At 41.1% G+C, this 21,588-nt stretch overlaps 2 protein-coding genes across 2 annotated transcripts; one reads left to right on the top strand and one right to left on the bottom strand.

The window, feature by feature from the left end:
* The first annotated feature begins 317 nt into the window (after nt 1-317).
* On the top strand, nt 318-11,539 carry LOC146309006 (tripartite motif-containing protein 16). Its single transcript, XM_084744843.1, has 5 exons — nt 318-449; nt 9,809-9,835; nt 9,966-10,031; nt 10,246-10,385; nt 11,002-11,539. The coding sequence occupies exons 1-5, from the start codon at nt 395-397 to the stop codon at nt 11,404-11,406; spliced, it is 693 nt and encodes a 230-aa protein (XP_084600969.1). The 5' UTR covers nt 318-394; the 3' UTR covers nt 11,407-11,539.
* Nucleotides 11,540-13,554: 2,015 nt separating this feature from the next.
* Nucleotides 13,555-21,355, bottom strand: akt1s1 (AKT1 substrate 1 (proline-rich)). Its single transcript, XM_084744621.1, has 6 exons — nt 21,215-21,355; nt 18,377-19,127; nt 17,750-18,017; nt 17,016-17,099; nt 16,610-16,785; nt 13,555-15,325 (listed from the first exon to the last, which is right to left on the bottom strand). The coding sequence occupies exons 2-6, from the start codon at nt 18,767-18,769 to the stop codon at nt 15,188-15,190; spliced, it is 1,059 nt and encodes a 352-aa protein (XP_084600747.1). The 5' UTR covers nt 18,770-19,127; nt 21,215-21,355; the 3' UTR covers nt 13,555-15,187.
* Nucleotides 21,356-21,588: the final 233 nt, after the last annotated feature.

The following is a 21,588-nucleotide window of genomic DNA, read 5'->3' as shown; positions in this document are numbered from 1 at the left end:
TTAGGCACCGAAACTTCCAGAAATATTCCAGAAATGTGGGCACCGTCTTCAGGCTGCAAAATCATCTCTCAAGTCATCATGAAAACATTGTTTATGTCATTTCATGACTGGGGTCGGTGCCTCGTGCACATGCTCAGTCCATGTGTATGTAAATGAGCATGCATACTTGGGATATACTGGGTATTTGCTTGTCTCCATCTATCTGATCCCTAGAAAGGATCAGGAGTTTCATGTGACAGGACCGTCCCTTTGGGATAACCGTTACATCCAACCCAAACTTATGCACATTCCCTTCCCTCCCCACGCTCATTTTCCCCCCTCCCCACTCATCTGGAAGTCAATAAGAGTGACCCTCCAGAGACGCACGGGCACTATCACAAGACCACCTCGTCTGATGCCAAACAGCACCGCAAACACTAAAGGAATCATGCCTGTGCCCAAGAAAGGAGGTAAGAAACCATCATCACCTGAACCTGTGTAAAGGACGTCGCACAGTGAGGGCGAGAGCATCACCTGTTTGTCATTTATCATCAAAAATATATTCAAATTACTGTTTGTAACAACATCAAATAACGCACAGGTAAGATTTACAGCTTTGTTACAATTTAAAGATATAATTCAAGTCATTTTTGTAATTCTGTGATTCAAATTTGGCAACTAAATCTGAGTGAAATCACTGATTTGCTGCTTTTGATTGCTCAATACCATGTCGCCTCTAAACTCACACTTCAGTTTCTAATTTTAGCCACATGTCATTCTCTTCTGCATTAAAACGTGTTGGCAAGCAATACGTTTTTTGTGTTCTCTTTTTATCAAGGTGCAACAATTAATTGATTATTAAATTACCAACTAATTTGACAATCAATTAATTGGTTTATTCATTTTTTTTAAACAAAAAACCCAAAGAACACCTTCTTGAATTTGAATACTTTCTAGTTTTTTTACTCCTCTGTAACAGTAAACCAAATATTGTGGAGTTGTCGGCAAAAAAAGACATTTTAGGACGTCCTCTTGGACATTTTTCACCATTTTCTGACATTTTATAGACCAAACAACTAGTCAGTTAATCAAATAATCAAGAGACTAATCAGCAGGTTTGTAGTCCAGAGTCCAGATTTCACATTAACACTGTGAATTCTAACACTTAATTCCACATTCTTTTGGGAAAAGTAAAGTCAAGAACTTAACTGTGTCATGTTGTGCATTACTGACACCAACTTACTCAGAAAAACCAAGAAAATATTATAGTATGAAACAAGTATGAGGGCAAAGAGTGCTGGAAACTTTTAAGTAATGACAATGTTTGCATTGACAGAGAAGAAGACATAAATAATCGAGCAATAACTAATCCATTTCGTGACCGCTTGAGCAGCTCAAACTTTATTAATTGCTTGTCACAGTGTTTTCGGACCATATAGTATGTGTTTATTTGACGTTGTTAAGTAACCTCATGCTGATGATCCCTGTGAGTCAGCTCAGAGCCAAGCGTCCTTCCTCACCTCACATCCTGCCAGTTTTCTTTGCCCCATCAATCATGTCAGCAAAGTGCATAAAGGAGCCTCTGCCCAGACGGTTATGGTTTCCTCTGCACTTGTGCCATCGCTTACCAAATTCCCTTCAATGTCATCCTCATCTGCAATCTAGGAGCTCATATTTCTGTCTGTCTTCGGCATCTCTCTCCCATGATGCACCTGTCTCAGCACTGCTTCATTCTCTGTCTGTCAGTACTACAGGTAGAAGATTTATCCCTCGCCCTCCCCGGTCCGTCTGTCCGTCCCCTCCTGCTTTTGGATGTTTCTAATCCGTGCTCCCATTCCACAATATCTTCCATAACTCAGACTCAACCCCTCTGCCCCCCCTTTCCGACTCCCCGCCCAAACGTTACTAATCCCTCCTCTGGCGGCTTCGGTAATGAAGTGTGAAATGCTGCACAGTAATTCAAGTCCCAAAATGTAAAAGACCGTCTCGGCTTTATAAATGGCTGCTTGATTCATCCATTATGTAACAAACGGCACCCCGGCCTCTGCTCTTTAACTTCTCCTGAAGGAATTAGTAGCATCAAAAGTTTACTTTGTCACCATGACTGAAAGATACGCTAATAAGCTAATGTCATTAGCTAATGTTTTTTACATAAAAGACACTAAAATGATTGAATAATGTATTTAATGTGGCAATTCTGTGCAGGAGCTCACAGGAAGAGTCACCTTTTGTAAAAAATGGTGCATTCAATTCACCCCAAAATCAAAAATGTAGTGCTATTTATCCTTCCCGATTGTTTTGGAGTGAGTTGCTGAGTTTTGTAGATATCAACCGTAGAGATGTCTGCCTTCTCTCCAATATACTATGATAAATGTTTTTTATTTTTAGTGAATTTTAAATGGTATGGGTTATTGATTATGACAAGTGTCTTTATCAACCTGTGATAATGCTGAGAGATCAATAAACTGTCAGCTTTTATTGATAGGGATATAACGACACCAAAAACTCTTGGTATCGACTTGAAAAATAGTCATCATAAATCTGATGTGTACAGAATTATTGTTTGTGTAAAATTAGTTTCTCTATTGAACTTAAAGTGCTTCTGCTTTCCTTTTTAAATAAAATCAAATATATAATAACATAAAATAATATAAAATCAAAGTAGCCAGCCATGATTTAAGCATGTGAAAACAATTAATGTTTGAATTTTGTATCTACAATCGCAAAAACAAACAAACAAACAATGCAACAGTCAGTCCTTATGTAAAATAAAATAAAAATAATATAATAAAATAATCAATTGTGTAATATCATGGTATATATTGTCACAGTTTGATATGGTATCGAGATGTTTATTTTATTGCGATATCATGACATTCAATATATTGTTAGATCCCTGATAATGGAACTAAATTGCACTCAGTCTGTGATGCTCATAAAAAAATCATTTGAAAAATTCAAAACCAGTGTCTCTTTCAAAAAATCATGACCCGGTTACTCAGGATAATTCACAGACCTTGTTGTGAGCAGTTTCATGTCAGAACTACTTTCATTCTACAGTAGAAACTACCAGAGCTACTACTAATAAAAAGAAAGTAGTTCCAACATGAAACTGCTCACAACAAGGTCTGTGGATTATCTATGGAGTAGCCGGGTCATGAATTTGGGAAAGTGACTCTGGTTTGAATGTTTGAAATGTATTTTTTGGTGCATTTCGCACCACAAGCTGAGTGCCATTTAGTCTCACTTTATTGGAGAGAAGTCAGACATCTCTACAGCTGATATCTCCTAAACTCTGCAACTCACACCAGAACTATCTAGATGGACAAATAGCACCACAGCCCAGAGGAAAAATATGTATTTTTGATTTTGAGATGAACTGTCCCTTTAAAAGCCAGAATCCTGCTTCCATATGTTACATTTCTTTCCCGCTGTCACCTCATTTGCGCCGTCATCATCAGCAGGGCTTCAAGCCAGGCAGTCTTGACAGGAACCAGAGGGATGAGCCTGGGCCCACGCCACCTCTGCTCATCCTCCTCCTCCTCATCTCACTATATCCTCTGATCTTGCTGTCTCAGTGGGATGTTTTGAACCTGATCTGCTCAGATAATGTAGCTCTGTCCCACTGAGATGGGAATCTCTGGAGGGAAACACTCCACCTTGTGACCGTCCAAAACAAACAGCCCCTCATGGCGAGGCATCGGGAGATCCAAGGTTGACCTTTTGGTGTGGATCTGCTGAGCTGTTCACTCCATTACACATGTGCTCAGGGGGACAAAACTCATGTTTTCCATCTTGTTGTTGGCGTGAATCCACACCGAAATCTCCCTGGCTGGAGATCTTTCATCATTTTGAAGTTATAATCAAACAGCTCCAACAGCTTCATCCACATATTCATCCATTATTCCTGACTTGATTCATGAGGCGTCTTTTTTATGGTCCCTCTGCCCTTAAAGGGACAGTTCACCCCATAATCAAAAATACAGATTCGTCTTCGGTGTGTAATGCTATTTATCCATCTAGATTTTTTGGGTGTGAGTTGCACAGTTGGAGAGCATAGAGATGTCTGCACTGGTCCTGTGGTGCTCAGAGAGCCAAAAAATACATGTGAAAAATTCAAAACCAGTGTCTCTTTTTAAATATCATGACTGGCTACTTAAGATAATTCACAGACCTTGTTGTGAGCAGTTTCATGAAACTGGACAGGGAATGCACAGGGAGAACATTTCAATGAGGAATCATCAACATATTTTTATATTAGCTAGTAAACTTGAGAGAAGGTGAAAGTAGTGGTTGGTTAACAAGCTCCAGCTCTTGTTTTTAATCTGCATCATTGTGCGCAAAGCAATGCAACAGCATGACAGGCTGTGAACTTTATAAACTGAGTCGCTAAATCACCACAATCCACAAAGCTAACTGAAGAGTGATAGAAGCACAGAGTAGCATGACGCACTGTCAGCAGCCTCACCCAGGAGCACCCACAGAGAACATAGAACAGGTGATGCTCGCTCGTTTGCTTATTGTTTGTGCGTGTTTTTGACACTGGAAGGTCCAGACTGAGGATCATGACGGCGAGAGAGCTTATTTTAAAAGTAAGATGCATTTTGTTTAACCAATAAATAGCTGCTTAATTGCTCTCACCAAACTCACCAGACTACTTTCGCATCATCGTCAGCTTCATTCATACTTTACAGAAATTAAATCAAACTCACCAAAAACATCTTGGTTCATCTTTCTACTGCCCCAACAATCAAGGAGTGCCAAGTGTGGAGCGCATGTGATGCTGGACAGACACACTTTGTGTTTCTCCGATTGTCTCTGAAAGTCTCATATTTTCACTTCAAAGATGAGGAAAAAAGACATTAAATCTCTGCGACTGATATCTCCAAAATTCTGCAACTCACCCAACAAACAATCTCAATGTATAAACAGCGTTACACACCAGGGGGAAAATATGTATTTTTGATTTTGTGTTGAACTGTCCCTTTGAATATCTTAATGCCTCACACCTCACTCTCATATCCCAGTCTGTCTCCTCCATGTCTCTATTGCTGTGATGTCAGGGCATCAATCTTTTTGAGTATCTGTTTATCTCTCCGGGGCTTTCCTGTTGATCCCACTGAGCGTGGACAGGCATCCACACGGGTTTAACCTCCACAGAGCAGCCGCAGAGCTGGCATATCTCCAAACAGACACCCCACCTCACCTCACCTCACTGCCAGCCTGATATCTCACTCCAAGGTTACTTGAGGCACTCACCTCATTCCCATCAGAGAGAAGCCAGGAACATCTTATAGATTTGAAGATGAATTTATTTACACGTCTGTCTGTCTCCTAATCCATCTTCCCCTCTAATTCCTCTTAATGCCTTGACTATTCCACAAGGCTTTGCTTTCATCGTGTCCTGGCCTCACCTGCTGTGTTCCTTTACGGACCAGCTCAGGGAAGGAGGAGGGGGAAGAGAGACAGATGATGTGAGCTGTCACCAGCGTCTCTCTGCTCTGCTGATTTCCAAGGACAAACGCATGACCTTCACTCTATCCCCGTCTGTCTGTCCTGCCAAGTCTCTGCTCCTGTCCTCATGCGCTCTGTCCATCTGCTGTTTAGTATTATGTACATGGACGAACAATACTGACTTTTGAACTCGAACATGCTCCAGCAGTAAGTCGTTAAAGACATGTGGACGATATCCAAACTCAAATCTGGTGTGTAATTGGACCCTAATCCTCAGTAGGTTCCAATTAATATTCCTCCATGCCCAGTCAATTATCAAATTTTATGGTCTTAGTGGCTTCAGTCAGTCAGGTAATTGTATTAAACATAATGGGCTTCTGCGTAAAAGCAAAACTGTATATACAGTATATTTAGATTTTTAATTACAGCACACCAGAAGTGGATCTAGAGGACATGGAGGGCTGGATATAAAGGGTTGTACTTAGAACCATCCGTGAAAGGTTTCACCCACAACCCCCTATTGTGTAATGGTACACCTAGAACCATCTCTGGGGGTTCTATCTAGAAACTGTTCCACCTTCTAAGGATGCAAATAAGACTCAAACCATGGGGTTCTACCAAGAACCTTTTCATACCCCAGGGTTTTTTTTTTCTACCAAGAATGTTTTTACATTTCAAGTGTTTTATCTACAAACTACCCAGGGGGTTCTAATGAGAACCCTTTTATATTCCAGTGGTTTTATCTAGAACCCACACAAGGTGCTCTACTGAGAGCCCTTTTACATTAAGGTACAAAAAGAACCATAATTGACAAACCCTTGATGAAAGAGTTCTTAAAAGATTTCAACAGTGATTGAAGAACTCTTTCTTCCAAAAAGGGTTCTTTGAATGAAAACCTCAGTCTAACAAAGAAATCTGGATGAACCCTTACTTCAAACAAGTTCTGGGTAGAACCTCAGCTCTTCAGGAAGAACCCCACATACATTTAACAGAAAAAAGTCATCAGCAGTCAAAGTGAGCGGGGACTGAGGCAGAGTACTTAACAGAAAACTTAACAGTCAACAGGGAGCATCAATTACATGTGTGCTTGGAGCTTTGCTTGTAAATTTCCAACCAGCGACAACTTTTAATATAAATATCTTGCAACTGCCACCCTTCTAGCTCCGCCCCTGCAGCACACAGCAATTTAGACTGTAAAGGAGGAGCTGTGGATCTCCTTAAAAGTCAACAGCTTTAAAGTTGGCCCTCTCACCGTCTGCAAACCTCACAAGCCCTCTCAACTTATCAGCCACGCCTTAAAGTACTGCAGGCCAGCACGATTCAGGGAAAGCAAAGCCGCCTCCTCAATCATATTCGATGTTTGCAGATGTTAATCAGATCCCATTTATCTTCCTGCTTGTTATGTAGCTGGCGTCCTCCCCGCCTGAGGGTCACGCAGGCCGGAGAGGTCATGTTTCCTCAGGCTGAGACAGGAAAACCGTTGCACCTGAAAGCTAACTGTTAACTGTTAGCTTTAGCTGTTAGCTGCTGTTAGCGGGCAACAGAAGCAAGTTCAGCCGCCTCCCAGTGAACAGGGTGAGACCTGTAGCCTATTCCCTGGTATCAAAATGGTCTCCGTTGGCCTTGAAGGCTGTTTTGGTCCTGGTCCAGCTGTGTTCACCGAGAGATTTCAGATTTCAGAACCACTTTCCATTCATGGACTACTTTAGCTTCATGGGTATTTCAGACTCTAAAATACTAGGAACCATGCATCTTCTTAAACATCAACCATTTTAAAGTTGGCCCTCTCACCCTCTGCAAACCCCACAAGCCCTCTCAACACACCAGCCACGCCGGAAAGCACCACAGGCCAGCACGATCCAGGGAAAGCAAACCCACCCCCTCAATCACGTTCGATGTTTGCAGATGTTAAACCAGACTCCCATTTATCTTCCTGCTTGTTATGTAGCTGGCGTCCTCCCCGGTTGAGGGTCACGCAGGCTGGAGAGGTTATGTTTCCTCAGGCTCAGATATGTACCATGATCGACTGACCCACCTGGAAGAGCTGACTCTTGTCTTCAGGCTTATGGGCACCATTTTTAAAAAGACATCTTTTAGTGCATTTACAATCACGCTGATAACTTTAAAGATCTTCTTTGCTTATTTTGATTTGCATAAAGCCAAAGAATTACTGAATAAAAACTTGAACAATAACTTATTTCTAATGGAGGAGTGTAACTGAGTTCACCAACTCATGAACAATCAACTGAAAATTCAAAATCGGTGTTTACGTTTTATTTAGCTTATTGATCTGTACGTCACCTATACACCAGTGTCTGTCCCAACAATGACAAAAAAAGTCCTTTTGCAGACTCTGCTATTTTTAATGGTAAATCAGAGTTCGTATTTTCCTTGAGAACAATTGCAAACTGTTGATCTGCACATCCTGCACTCAAGGGCGTCATTAGATTTGCATCCAGTCAAATGCGTTCGCACTTTATGATGCAGCAGGGCATTGACGGAGAGTGCATCTGTTCAACTTTACATTGACAGGCAATTAGACAGCTGATCAACTTAAAGTGGAGAACTTGTGATCGCTTGTTATTGTCAATTTATGATGTTGCAGAACATCCTGCAGTCCTGCAGAGTTCCTGCAGAGTTTCTGCAGAGCTCCAACAGAGTTCCTACAGCCTGTCTGAGCTTCTTTGAGTCTGGGTACGAGGGGACAGAGAAAAAAACTTACTTTAACCACAGATTGTATATTAAATAGGGATTCAACCTATTCACAATCAATGGCTCCAACTTGTTATTTGGCCTGCGGTATTTATTTTTCCATGCACAATTGCTACATATTGTCCTTTAATACAAATCTTTACTATAAACTTTAACAGAGGAGCCAAAGTTCCCACAGACATCAGGTTTGTGATGTGAAGTGAATAAAAGGACAAGATTATGGAGCAAGATGTCGCCGGCGACGTGTCTCTCCAGTTAGTATCAAAACAAGCTGATATTCTCAAACTGAGTGGGAAAAATGCTATCTTTAACATTAAAGGGAAGAAACATGGGAAAGACTGGTGGTTAATATACAGAAATATGTCTTAAATTGAATATAAGTTATTCACTACACAGCCAGGAGCCACGAGCTCTATGAAAATCACAGTTAGAAGCTCCCTTATATAGAATCTGGAATATCTGTCTAATTTTGGCATTAGCAAAGGACACACAAATCAAATTAATGTGATGATGTTACCATCTGATAGGTGAGTAAGAATGATGAGGAGTTAGTTGTCTGTGTGAAATTTGAGGAAGAGTATAACCTGAGCGGCGGATGACTACCGCAGAGGGGTGTCGGATCATGACCGGACCGGCCGGTATTGGATCGCAGTTTTCTCTGAATGTCAGAAGACGCAGCGAGTGACTCACAAAACTGGAGGAGGAACAAACGAACGGAGATTACACACCAGCCCACACGACATGACAAACATGTCCCCGGTGGTGTGAAGTAACAGCGCCCTACAGAAAGTATATTCTTAGAATGAGACTTCCCGCCGTCGGTGGCCATGATGATGTGTGTCCTTAACAAACATATGCTCCGGCCTCGGGATTCCTTATGTTGAAACCTAAACCTCGGCCGGCACGAGGAAACTTCATGAATCAGTGCTGAGCCGACATACCACACATTCTCTGTCTGTGATCTACTGTACGTTGAGAGCAGAGGATGATTTACTGCAGGAGGACGCAGCCTGGCAGGAGGGAAAGGATTACAGGGAAAGATTAGCTGGACTTTACTGTCCCACCATGAACAGAGTTTTTAATAGGGATGTAACAATATATGTTAATCATTTTAGTTTATTATTTTTATTATACTGTAAAATGACAGCTGCGATGTTTTTGCTTTGCAGTTTGTACAGTCATAATTCAAGCAGTCACTGAATTCATTTTTCACATGCTCCAGTCATGGCTGGCTACTTTTATTTTATTTTATGTTATTAAAAAAGGACAGTAGAGGCACTTAAAGTGAAAATTAAGTTCACAAATGTTGTGCTTTTTTTTGTAACCAACAGTTGGAAATGCTAACAATCAATTAATCAGTTACTCATTAATGATTAATGATTTCATTTGTATTAGGACTTCTGGACTTCTGGCTGTAGCTGTTTTGAATCAAATGTTTTTTGATTTTTTTAATGATTCTCCTCATGATTTCTGTTTTTGTTTTAAATTATTATCTGTATGTCTTATATCTCTAACCATGTAATTGTTCTGTTGCCTGTCTTGGCTGGGAAAGTCTTAAAAAAAGACATTTTTAATCTTACTGAGACGTCCCTGTTGGTTGAATAAATAAAAACAGACTGTAGTAGACTGCAGGGGACTGACACAATATCTGTTTCTCTTACAGGAAGGAAAAACGGCAGCGCTGCAGAAGGTAAAGAGCAACATGTTTAGAAGTCAACAAATTATAAAGAGAACAATTCATCCAGTAAATTAAATGTGATGATTAAGTTTGATGCGTTTCAGTCCAATTCTCTTGTTGTCTCTCCTGTGTGTCACCTCAGAAAACAAGCTGCCGCCATATGAGCCGAACGTCCCCGAACCGACCACCAGGGCAGACTTCATGAAATGTAAGGCTCGGGATGTTTAGAAGCACCATTTTTAATATCTTATTCAGAAAAAACACTATTCAATTCAGTTCAGATCCAACTTTATTCGACTTAAGGATGCACAGCAAGTTTTTGTGGTTTTCTTCAAACATTCAACAAAAGGTTAGTTGATTCCACTAAATACCTGCACAGTTTTTACAGTGTGCTTGTATTTGCTCCCTCTCCTTCCTCTCAGACTGGATCCCCGTCACTCTGGATGACAAAACTGCACAGAAACTGTTGTGGATTTCAGAAGGTGGTGCCAAGGTGGCTCGCACGTCAGACGCGGTCTGCCCGTATCCCAACAGGCCTGAGAGATATGAGCACTCACCTCAGGTAGGTCTGGATGGACCCGCCCCTTTTCCCTCTCCTCCAACAGCTGAGAAAACTGGGTACTGCGGTCAACTTTAGGGCCACATCTTAAGTTACAGAATTTTAGCAAAAAGCGAGCTAACTAGCTAGTTAATAATTGTTGCGGGTTACCAAGCTTCTTAGCTTGTCTTTTGCTAACATTTATAATGTGAAAATTCTTTTTTAGTCCCTCAGCAACATCTTTTAACCATCTTCAAAGTTTGGTTTTCTTTTCAACATAGACGAGCCGAGCACAGAGCGTATCAACGCACAAGAAACAAGACAGGAGAAAAGTATCACTGGAGCACAGAGCGACTTTGATGATAAATCATCATGAGATGATTAATCCTAAAACCAATGAGGAAAACTGCAGCACTGTTAAACTAACTCTTTATTTCTATTATCATAATTTATTTTATTTATAAATTTAAATATGTAAAATATATAAATATAGGTGTATTTGCTTTTTGTCTCTTGTTCCCTGGATATTTGATGTTAAACTATCAGAAGAGCTGCAGATTAATTGGTGAAATAATCTATAAATCAGTAAGAGTCTTTTGTCTGTAGCTTTAGCTGACTTCCTGCCTCCTTCCTGCTGTAGGTGCTCGGTAAGGAGAGTCTGCTGGGACATCGGGGGTACTGGGAGGTGGACTACGACGGCTGGGTGGTGATCGGGTTGGTCTGTGAGAGCGGTCCCCGCAAGGCCGGGGAGGGCCCCTGCGGCCTCGGGGAGAACACCACCTCCTGGGGCGCCGGCTGGTCAGGCTCTTGCTACCAGGTCTGGCACAACGGCGAGAACGTGGACATCCAGCTCCCACTGACCACCACCATGGGCGTCTACTTCGACCAGCCCGCCGGCGTCATGAAGTTCCTCCTGGTGGAGGGCGAGGACGAGAAGGAGGTGCGCCTGATTCACAAGTTCAAAGCCAACATCCAGGAGAAGGTTTACCCTGGCTTCTGGGTCGGCACAAATTCATTCTGCCTGATCAGAAAAAAGGATCAGTGACACGGCGGAAGTTTTAGCGGGGGGGAGGGAGAGGGTCAAGTAGTGTAAATTTAGGAAGGCGTCAGGAGGGAGATGGAAAGGTTGAGATGTTTGGGGAACAAGTGTTGGAGTTGTAAAGCAGAAATGAAGCACAGGGTGTAGATTGTGTTGTGCTTTCTCCCGTGCATGAAGAAAGCTTATTTATTTCATATTATATCCAAAGATGCCTAATTATTTTATGTACTGTTGTGTATCTACTCATGTATTTTATTTAACTTAGAATTTTAGGCAAGGTCTTGTATGTTTTTGTAACATGCAGGACTTGCATGTACTAGAGTGCTTGCTTAACTTACGAGTCTGTATGTTTTTTATGTAGTCAATAAATTCAACTGTTGTGTAATAACACTGATAATGACTTGTTTTTGTGTGATACTGCACAGAGGTGGGAGGTAACGAAGTACAAATACAAAAAAAGTAGATAGAAACAGAATGCAATGATTTGCAAATATTTGCAACTTGTATTCAGTTGAACAGCATGCAAGGACGAGATATTTAATGTTCAAACTGATCAACTTTATCGGTCTTTGTAAATATTCATTCATTCTGAACTTGATGCCTGCAACATGTTGCAAAAAAGTTGGTTCAGGAGCAACAAAAGACTGGGAACGCTCACCTGTTTGGAACGTTCCACAGGTAAACGGGTGAGTTGGTAACAGGTGACAGGATCATGATTGGGCATTAAAGGGGCAACCTGGATAGGCTCAGCGTGGATGGGGTGAGGTTCAACAAAAGGTTGTGAAAAACTACAAACAGTTCAACAGTTTAAGAACAACGTTTGTCGACACAAAACTGCAAGAATTTATAGATTTCACCATCTACAATCCATAATATCATTAAAAGATTCAGAGAATCCAGAGAAATCTCTGCACATAAGAAGACTGAAAACCAACACTGAAAGGCTGTGACCTTTGACCCCTCAGGCAGCACTGCATTAAAAACTGCATTAAAAACCCACATCATTGTATAAAGGATACTACATGAACTCAAGAACACTTTGGAAAACTGTTGTCAGTAAACACAGTTTGTCTCTGCATCTACAAATGTAAGTTAAGACTCTACCCTGCAAAGAGAAAGACATATATCAACAACATCCAGAAACACTGCAGACTTCTCTGGACCCAAGCTCATCTGAGATGGACTGACGCAAAGTGGAAAAGTCTGCTGTGGTCTGACGAGTCCACATTTCAGACTGTTTTCACTAATCATGGACGTCGTGTCCTCTGGGCTAAAGAGGAAAAGGACTATCCAGATTGTTACCAGCACTAACTTCAACAGACAGCAGCTGTGATGGTATGGGGGTGTGTTAGTGCCTATAGCATCATGGGTAACTGTCACATCTGTGAAGGCCTCATTAATGCTGAAAGTTTCATACAGGTTTTGGAGCGACATATTCTGCCATCCAGACGACGTTTTTGTCAGAGAATATAGGTGAAAACAGATTTGCACTCTGTTTGTATTTGTTTTACACAGCATGCCATCTATTTTGGAACTGGGTTTGGACTTCACTGCTTAATTTAAAGTTTCAGACATCTCTACCTGACTTGAGTCTGTATTTTCTGACAACTTCTTACTTTTACAAATACAAATATCTGTACTTTCTGCCCCTTACTTTGCTAAACGGGCTCGTTACTCTAGTTTTAATGTATTTGAGGAGAATTACTGATTTTTTTTTTCCATCATTGTGCACCAACTTCCCAACATCCAGACTGATTCCAACCTAAATAAATGGGACAATGACACACAGGAAAGAGGAAACAAAACAGAGACGATGACTCCACCACAGAGGAAAGGTGATGTTTTGCACAGAAACAGCTGGTTGAAATGTCCTTCACAGGGCAACTTTTTACTGTTTGAGTACATTCACAGCTTCCACTTTTTCACTTCTACTTGAGTAAAGAATTTCAATCAGTACTTCTACTTTTATCAGTCTTTTCGGTATCTGTATTTCTACTTAAGTAAATAATGTTTGGACTTCTGATTCTACATATCAGTTTGGAGCAGATGTTAACTCATTAACTCATTTGATCCACTGTCCAGTAGAGTGCTGACGCCCTCTAGAGGTCTTTCATATTATTGCATCCTCACAAATAACAACACAACTCCTCTTCATTTTTTTCTCTTGGTGTTGCTCCTTTATTTGAAACATAAAAGTACTTTTAACGGAACATTTATTTGTTTTTGAAATGGACATTTGTTCTTTCAAACCAAGCCATCTCTCTCTTTCTCGCTCTCTTTCACTCGGTCAGTTTCTCATTCATTCAGTCCTTTCAACAAGATATCTGGAGCAAAAAAAAAAAAAAAGAAAACACCACCATCCCCTTTAACTCGGTATTGGTTTACAATCATTCTATCAGTCAGTCATTCATTGGCAAAAGTAAAAGTACAAAGAGGCATGTTAGGAGGAGGTGCTGGTGTCCTCCGCTCACATTTTGAAAAGCCACAAGCTTAAAGGGTTCTACTCCTTTAAGGAATAGATTTCTTTTTTATTATTGTGGGGGCGACAACAACTGGCCTGTTGGTCAACTTACCCGCTAAACGATAAGAAGAAGAGGAGGAAGTAAAAAACATCCACATGGTCCAGGGGAGATCACTGGCTCCTGTGCATCGCGCTAAAACTTTAACATATAACGTGTTGAACGACTGCAGGGCCATGAGCTGGAGCTCAGAGACGGTTAGCTTAGCTTAGCTTTTCCCTCTGCTTCTAGCCTATGCTAACCTAAGCTAACCTGCTCAGAGGTCAGACACAACACAAGTGTCGCTTTTCTAACACTTGCAAAGAAATGTTAAACTATTCTTTTAAGCTAATTTTACTTCACGTTTCAGAAGAGTTGGCCATCTGTATTTTAAAGTAATGTAGTATGTAACTTTAGAGCTGTTACACAGTATAATAGTGGTTGCATGATATGGTAAAATAAAGTAATTATTTTGAAAGATATTGCAATATGATTCATGATTCGTGGGAATGGTCATTTTTGCATCACATAATTATTTTCACTGAGATAAAACATTAAAATGATGATGCTGTAACATTTGTTGGAGTCTGTACGTGAGTACAGGTACGTTTATTAGAATGTTATTTCGTCATGCATTTTTACTCTAACAAGAAGTTGCAGCTCCTGTGATTTTGATATTTCACTTGCTATATTGAAATTTCAATATTATTTCAATTAAATGTGCAGCTCTGGCTGATTTAGCTCAAAATGTTGTCTGCCGGAGCGTCAGCATGCAGCACCGGAGCCAACGATCGCCTGGACACAGGTGGCTGCTCCCCAAGTTCTCATCACATCACAGGTAATTTTCCCAAAGCACACAAGCTTCGTAACAATTAACAATCGGCCGTGCCAGTTTTAGACCACCATACACCTTGTTTTAGTGTCTTTGTTGGTCAGTGCAGCAGGTCACTACACGCACATCTTGACATCCTAATGTGGTGTTGTGGGATGTGTAGTAGCTAGTGTTGTGAAATGTGTAGTGGGGGGGTATAGTGTTGAAAATGTTATTAGTGTTCATAATAACAACATTTCTTTCTGTCAGTTACTCCTCGAAGCATGTGCCATTAATTTTGGTTAGTGAGAAATAAATGGAGGTACTAGCTTTTACACTGTTTCACATACTGTATGTCACATCTGCCACACCGCCGTCCGGCTCTCCTCCCGTAATCGCAACTTCCTTTATCTCTCCGATTCTCTCCCTCTATCCCTTTCTCTTTCTTTCCGCTCGCCGCGGCCGCTCCCTCTCGCTCTCAGTGCTTGAGGGAGAAGTCCCCTGTGTTGAGACGGGGCCGAGGCAGGGCCCCGAACATTTCTGTCCCATCGGTGGCCCCGGGGGCCAGCAGGGCCTTCATGCTGGCAGCGATGTGCTCCAGGTCAGCGCAGCCCACCTGAAAGACAGACTATGTTGACTCTATGTTGACATGGTTTGGCCTTAACCCTCTCAAAAAAATGATACACCACACTGCCGCCGCTGACATCATCGCTCATCTTGATGCAACAAGAAGCTTTTAAACCACGGGATTCTGTTCAGATTGTGTCAATCTGCAATCGCTCACACTCAGACATCCTCACTAAAATTCAAGAAGTAAACATGATGGATGTCGGTCACATTTCACCATCCAGTGGGTTCGGCTGTAAGAAACGTACAGCCCGCCTTACAACAACAGTTACAGGTAATCATAAGGTCGATAACTGGGTTTTAAATTTTTCATTATTAACTTTTCTGCACCGATTAATCGTCCTACAAGAGAGAATCACAATGCATCTAAAAAGCACTATTCAATGTACCAAAACAATGACTTATTATCTCAAAATGACAAACTTTCTCGTTAGTATTCAGTGACTATTTTTAGAAAGTTTCTCATTATTTTGAAATCCTAACTTGTGTCATCAGTCTATATACTGACCTCTGAGTCAGAGGAGAACATCTGGACAGGAATGGATGTATTCTGTTTCAGTTTTTATGCCAACTTCTGCTGAGATTTTTTTTCCCTTGCTCTTAGAAAATGGTATTTGTAAAAATATTCACCCGGCACGACTTCACACAGATGTCACACACACTTTTACGGTCACATGAAGCGATGGAGCCGCCGTGGCCGTTAGTTTGTGCATCAGGGAAGCGAGAACTGAATAGTTTCTTTGTCCCAGTCTTTAGACAGCATGAAATATGTCAGGATCCAACTGACACAAAAAAAAAAAACAGCAGCTTGCTTAATTAATTCTTTCATTATCTCTTTTTTTTTATCTCTTCAGGATGTTTGCTTTTGAGTGTTTACTGGAAAGAGGAAGACGCATCAAACATCATCAGATCCATAAGTGGAGAACAGAGTGATTATTTTCATTATCAATTAATATGTGGATCATTTTCTTAATTAATAGATTAGTTGTTTGATCCATAAAAGTGAGTGATATTTTTGGCTTTTTTTAGTTGGCTAAAATCTGTTTTCCTGTTGACCCTGGGAGCAGGACTGCTGCTGGTTACTGTAGGTAAGACACTGTTGACAAGTACCTCATACAACCCCACCTCAAATAATCCAAACTATCCCTTTAAGCCCAAACATATCTGGCTAACTCACTAATCTCACAGCGTGATACAGGCAGCAGAACATTTTAATCTCTGTGTGCAAACTAACCAGCCGCTCTGTCCTGTTTGTAAACTGATACGTGCTCACCCGTTCTCCACTGCCGCTGTCTCCTTGAGCCGATCTGCTTCCTCTGCAGCCCCACACGGGCACGGATACAGGCAGCGACCGGGCCAGAGCCATGGGGTGGGCGTGCCGGGACGAGTACGCAGCCTGACCCATAGCCATGCCACGGGGCGGCGGAGGAGCATCCTCACTCAAAGAGCCTGAGACAAGTAGAAAAATGGATTAGAGCTGCATGACAGGCTGCAATTATTTTGACTGAAATTTCCTCACAATTTTCATTTTCACTGAAAAAAAACTTAAAATCATGATGATGTGACATTTGAAAACATGTTTTCATACATCTGGAGAAAAAGATTTTTATATATATTTTTTATAAAGCTCTTTCCTCACACATTTTTCCTTTATTAAAAACTGCATGCCAAACTCTCACCATCAGTGCTCTCCTCCTCCCCGTCGGACTCAAAGAACGGCTCGCAGTCACGAGACAGAGAGTCCTCGTCCATGGAGAAGACACCTGAAGGAAAACGACGAGAAATCCTCAGAATAAATGCACATGAAAGCATTTATCAAAGGAATAGTTCAGATTTTTGTCAATATTTTCACCTCTTTTCTGACAGTAAACGACTGTTATATAAGTCAAATATCACTCTCTCTTGCACAACCAGACTCCATTGGCAAAATCAGTCATTTTACCTCGCAGAACACAGGAGCTGCTGATCTAACGCTGCCTCCATCTGTTGGGTTGTTTGTGTTATTGTGCGACTTCAGTTGTTTTAAAAGGTCCGTTCACATTCAAGAAAATCACACAATAACACAAATAAACTAAACAATCGAGGCAGCAGAAGATCAGCAACTTCTGTGTTCTGAGAGGTAAAATTACAGATTTTGCCTATGGAGTTTGGTTGGTTTGGATAGAGTGCTATTTGATTTATATTACTGTGGATTTCCTGTCAGAAAAGGCTGTCTCACTGCAAGGTAAAGCAGTGAAAATTTTGTTATTAGCATTATATAGCGTACAATTAAACTGATATTGATTTATTTAGGTGGCTATAATATGTTTTAGCCTCCTGCACTCGTACTCCTGCTGCTGAAGCTACAACACTGACTATGGATAAGTTCCTCACACAGCCACACTTTAAATAATCTGAACTCATCATTCCTCACCAGCACTTTCATTCCCGTAGGGTCTCCTCTCATCCATGTCCTCCTCCTCTTCCTCGTCCTCGCACTCTTCCTCCAAATCCACAATCCCAGACCTCTGTCTCCCGCGCTCGGCCTCCAGCGCACTCTTCTCCCGTTCCCTCTCTCCGTTGCCGTTCTGGCCGGCCCCCTGCCCGATCACACCTCCTGAGCTGTAGATTGATGGGTAGCTTTGGGAATACAGTCTGCCATTGGGGCTGACTCCGCCCATCCCGCCGTCTCCTGTAAAGCTCTGGATCAACAACAAAAACAACAACATCCACCATATTATATCACAGTGCAGTACAGAGTCGTCACAATACCAGAATTTAAACTTTGACACAATACTAGTAGAAAAAAGAGATACTCAACACCTCTTCTGATATCACAGCAAAGAGGAAAAAACTCGCAGGATCACAACACAGAAGTCAAATTTCAGGCAGAAGAACAAAGATGGAACTGATCTGAGGTCAATTTTGAAAATAATTTTGGCACTTTTGATGCTGTGATTAACAAATTTTGTATCTTTTTAAACATGGAATTGAAAAAGCATTGAGGTATCGATACTTTTGTCAACCTTGGCGCAGTATGCGGCTCATGCGGGCCACTCACCCCCCGGTGTCCGGGGTCCGTGGTCAGGTCAACCACCAGCTTGGTTCCTCCGTCTCCTCCTGACTGGCGTGTGTGCTTTTGGGCTGTTAGCATAGTGGTGGAGTGCAGCACGCCGATGTCGTCCATGTAGCGGCGCGCCGACTCGGCCAGAAACCCTTGACCCCATACATTATAGGAGAAATCACACTCCTTAGGAAAGGCACTGCTGCTCTCCCGTTTCCTCCTCCCATCTGCGTCTCCAGTCGACAACCGGAACTTCTTACAGGCTGTTAGTATCGCCAGGTCGCAGCCGGACTTTTGGCAATACGTTTCCGCAGCAGAAAGTAGCGCCAGCCAGCTCTCTTTGTGGTTGTCGGGGATATCGGGCTCGGATGACTGGGTGATGGAGGCCATGATGGTGCTAAGTACTCTTTACAGCTTTCTTTGACTGACTCGATGAGATAATGCTGATGAATGATGAGGAGTTTGGAGTTTTAGGGGGGCACCAAGCTTAATACAATATTGACAAGAAACTTTGGTAGCTGTTGTTGCTCAAACTGTTGCAAAAAAAAAAAAAAAAAAAACTTAACTTCTGTTTCTTCTGTCCTGCTGGTGTACGGTTGGTTTTTGCACTGGTGAAGATGCAGGGGAAAATAATGATCTACCAGGAAGAGAGGCACTGGGTGACTTTAAGATATGATATATAGGGCGGTGTCCTTACACACTGGAGAGCCAGGGGAGAGAAGAGATGTTGTCAAGTTGCTGGTGATACCTGGAACAAAAAGAACCAATTCAAGGTTAGCTGTAGAACTTTGAAGATGGCAGAACACGCAGTTTTAAATAAGTGCTTCTTCTTTCTTCTCCAGAGAAGGATTAGGAATCCAAAGTGACTGACAGGGCTCGAAATTTACTTTTTTCCTCGCTGTCCTGCAACAGTCCTGAATTCCACTTTAAGCTGTCCCAAACATAAAAATCTGGTCAAAGAGCCCAGTTACATTCATATATGCTGATACAAGTGTTCACAGTAGCCATTTCATTGTAGTGAGACCATTTTTTTTAAAACTTGATCTCACTGTACATACGGACCTCTAAGATCATCACAACCACAAACCAGAGACGTGGGACATTCAGAGGACATATGGCTCTGCGAGGTATATCGACAGTAAGGAGGGTTTCTGGCACAATTTCTAGAACATAAGTGCTCGCTGAGAGGAACACCTCTTGCAGAAATATTCAAATAACAACATGAAATTTTGCTTTGGTGTTCAAACGGGTCTTGGTGGTTTTGAAGTTGTCCTGACTGTTTTCATCTCTTTTTGAGTGGTCAAAAATGGTCGATTTTGGACCCAAATCTGTGCAACAAAAGGTATCAACCTCAATAGGTCACAGTGAGGATAAATTAATTCAGTTTTTTTTTTCAGGAGGTTGGGATTTATACACTAGTTTTGTATTGAGGAATAAATGTGTCTGTTAGTGAGAAAGCTGACGGTCTGTCAGACTGTGCAGAGAGCAGCAGGATCAGACAGAGCTCTGCAGAGGAAGACGACCATGAGGAGCAAAATGAGGATAAATCTGATCCCATAAGTGTGTATTTTATACTGAAAGGGCTTAAACCTGCTGTTCATTCTGATAAGAGCAGTTTATGTTCATGACTCATGACAATATTTCAGTGAATGTTAATGGAAGAGGCTCCAGCTTTGCTTCATGGTGAAGAAGCTCTTTCAAATGTTCCCAAAGCATCGGAGCTACAAATAACATTTATTTTCATTGTCAATTAATCTGTTATTATTATCTGTTATTTTCTCAATTAAACGATTAGTTGTTTGGTCTAAAAAATTTCAGAAAATGGTGTAAAATGTTGAGATGACATTTTCAAATGTTTTGTTTTGTCCACAGATGTTTAGTTAAGTTAGCAAGATATTTAGTTCACTGTTTTAGAAGATTAAAGAAAGAAGAAAATATTCACATTTAAAAGGCTGTAATCAGAGAAACTAGACTGATTATTATTCAATTATTACATTAATCGCCAACTATTTTGATAATCAATTAATAAGTTTGAGTATTTTTTAAGAAAAAAGTCAGAATTCTCTGATTTCAGCTTCTTAACTTCTCCTCTATGACAGTAATCTGAATACCATTAAGGTTTTGGGAAACAATGCAAAGATTTCTTAATCAATTCATTGAGAGAATAATTGACCTATTGATCGACTATAAAAATAATCGTCAGTTGCAGCTCAAAAAGCAGCAAAATATCTGATCCATCTGTCAATCTCTGCACCACGTTCATTTAGGTCATACGTTGAATAAATCAGTTCATCTGAAAATAAAGAATTTCAAAGAAACTGGGTCTTTTAATGTTTCTGAATTTTATCAGATAAGTTTATTGTTGATGTTTGTTTATTAGCTGGTTCCTGGCCTCCCTGGTTTAGAGATTACAGAAGATTTATGAATTGAAAGTGACGTTGATTTAAATAAGAGCAGATAAACATAATAAAACAATCAGTATAAACTAATCTGTGCAGTTATTGTGAGCCCTCACCACCTCCACACCAGCTCATGCTAACTACTGTAGCTACAGTGTCGTTAGCTCCTGTGTAAAGAGCCTGCATGCTCTCCACTGATCCTCCTCACAGGACTCGTCTCTGTCTCATTTTAAACTGCATCGCTTTTGCCCTTTTCTTTCCTGCACGGTCGCTGTCGCTGCTGCAGCTGTTGTTGTTGATCTTGTTGTTTATTCACTGTTGTTTGTGTGCAGCCTCCTCATGATGGAACCACATTTCACCTCCATTTTTCAGGCTTTAAGCAGGAGCCGAGACGCGCACGTACGGAGCCCACAGACGAGCCGAGACGTTCACCCACCTGTTCACTTCCTTTCTTCCACGTTGCCAGGTGTTAATCAATCCTAAACTTCACTTCTTTTTTTGTCATACGTGTTCTGCCTTCTCCAACGGTTTCTCTCCCCTAGCTAGTCTCAACACCAGCAGCGGCAAGCTAGCGGGGATTATTGAAGGCTATTCCGGTTCAGAATTTCAAAATAAAAGTATTTTTGTCTTTACATAGGCACAAAACTATTAGTGAAGAGAAGTATGTGTGGTAATTTCATATAATTAAAGCCTTGTTTTATGTCCGAAGTGAGATTATTTTTTTTTTAATCTGCTCCCAGTAGGCATCAATAAAACAATAATGAGTAAGTAGTTAATAACGGATATTGAAAAATAAAATCTAATTAATTA

The sequence above is a fragment of the Lutjanus erythropterus genome, chromosome 19, assembly GCF_056507025.1.
Source record: "Lutjanus erythropterus isolate fLutEry1 chromosome 19, fLutEry1.hap2, whole genome shotgun sequence".
In the NCBI taxonomy this organism is placed as follows: Eukaryota; Metazoa; Chordata; class Actinopteri; order Lutjaniformes; family Lutjanidae; genus Lutjanus; species Lutjanus erythropterus.
This window is presented reverse-complemented; position numbering and strand designations above follow the sequence as displayed.

Bases quoted from the DNA above. Each gene is read 5' to 3' on its own strand.
- LOC146309006 (XM_084744843.1), top strand. From the start codon at position 395: ATGCCAAACAGCACCGCAAACACTAAAGGAATCATGCCTGTGCCCAAG. The intron at 9,836-9,965 runs GTAAAGAGCAAC...GTGTCACCTCAG, and splicing joins AAACGGCAGCGCTGCAGAAG to AAAACAAGCTGCCGCCATAT. The intron at 10,386-11,001 runs GTAGGTCTGGAT...TTCCTGCTGTAG, and splicing joins GATATGAGCACTCACCTCAG to GTGCTCGGTAAGGAGAGTCT.
- akt1s1 (XM_084744621.1), bottom strand. From the start codon at position 18,769: ATGGCCTCCATCACCCAGTCATCCGAGCCCGATATCCCCGACAACCAC. The intron at 17,100-17,749 runs GTGAGGAATGAT...GTTTTCCTTCAG, and splicing joins CTACGGGAATGAAAGTGCTG to GTGTCTTCTCCATGGACGAG. The intron at 15,326-16,609 runs GTGAGCACGTAT...TCTGTCTTTCAG, and splicing joins ACAGCGGCAGTGGAGAACGG to GTGGGCTGCGCTGACCTGGA.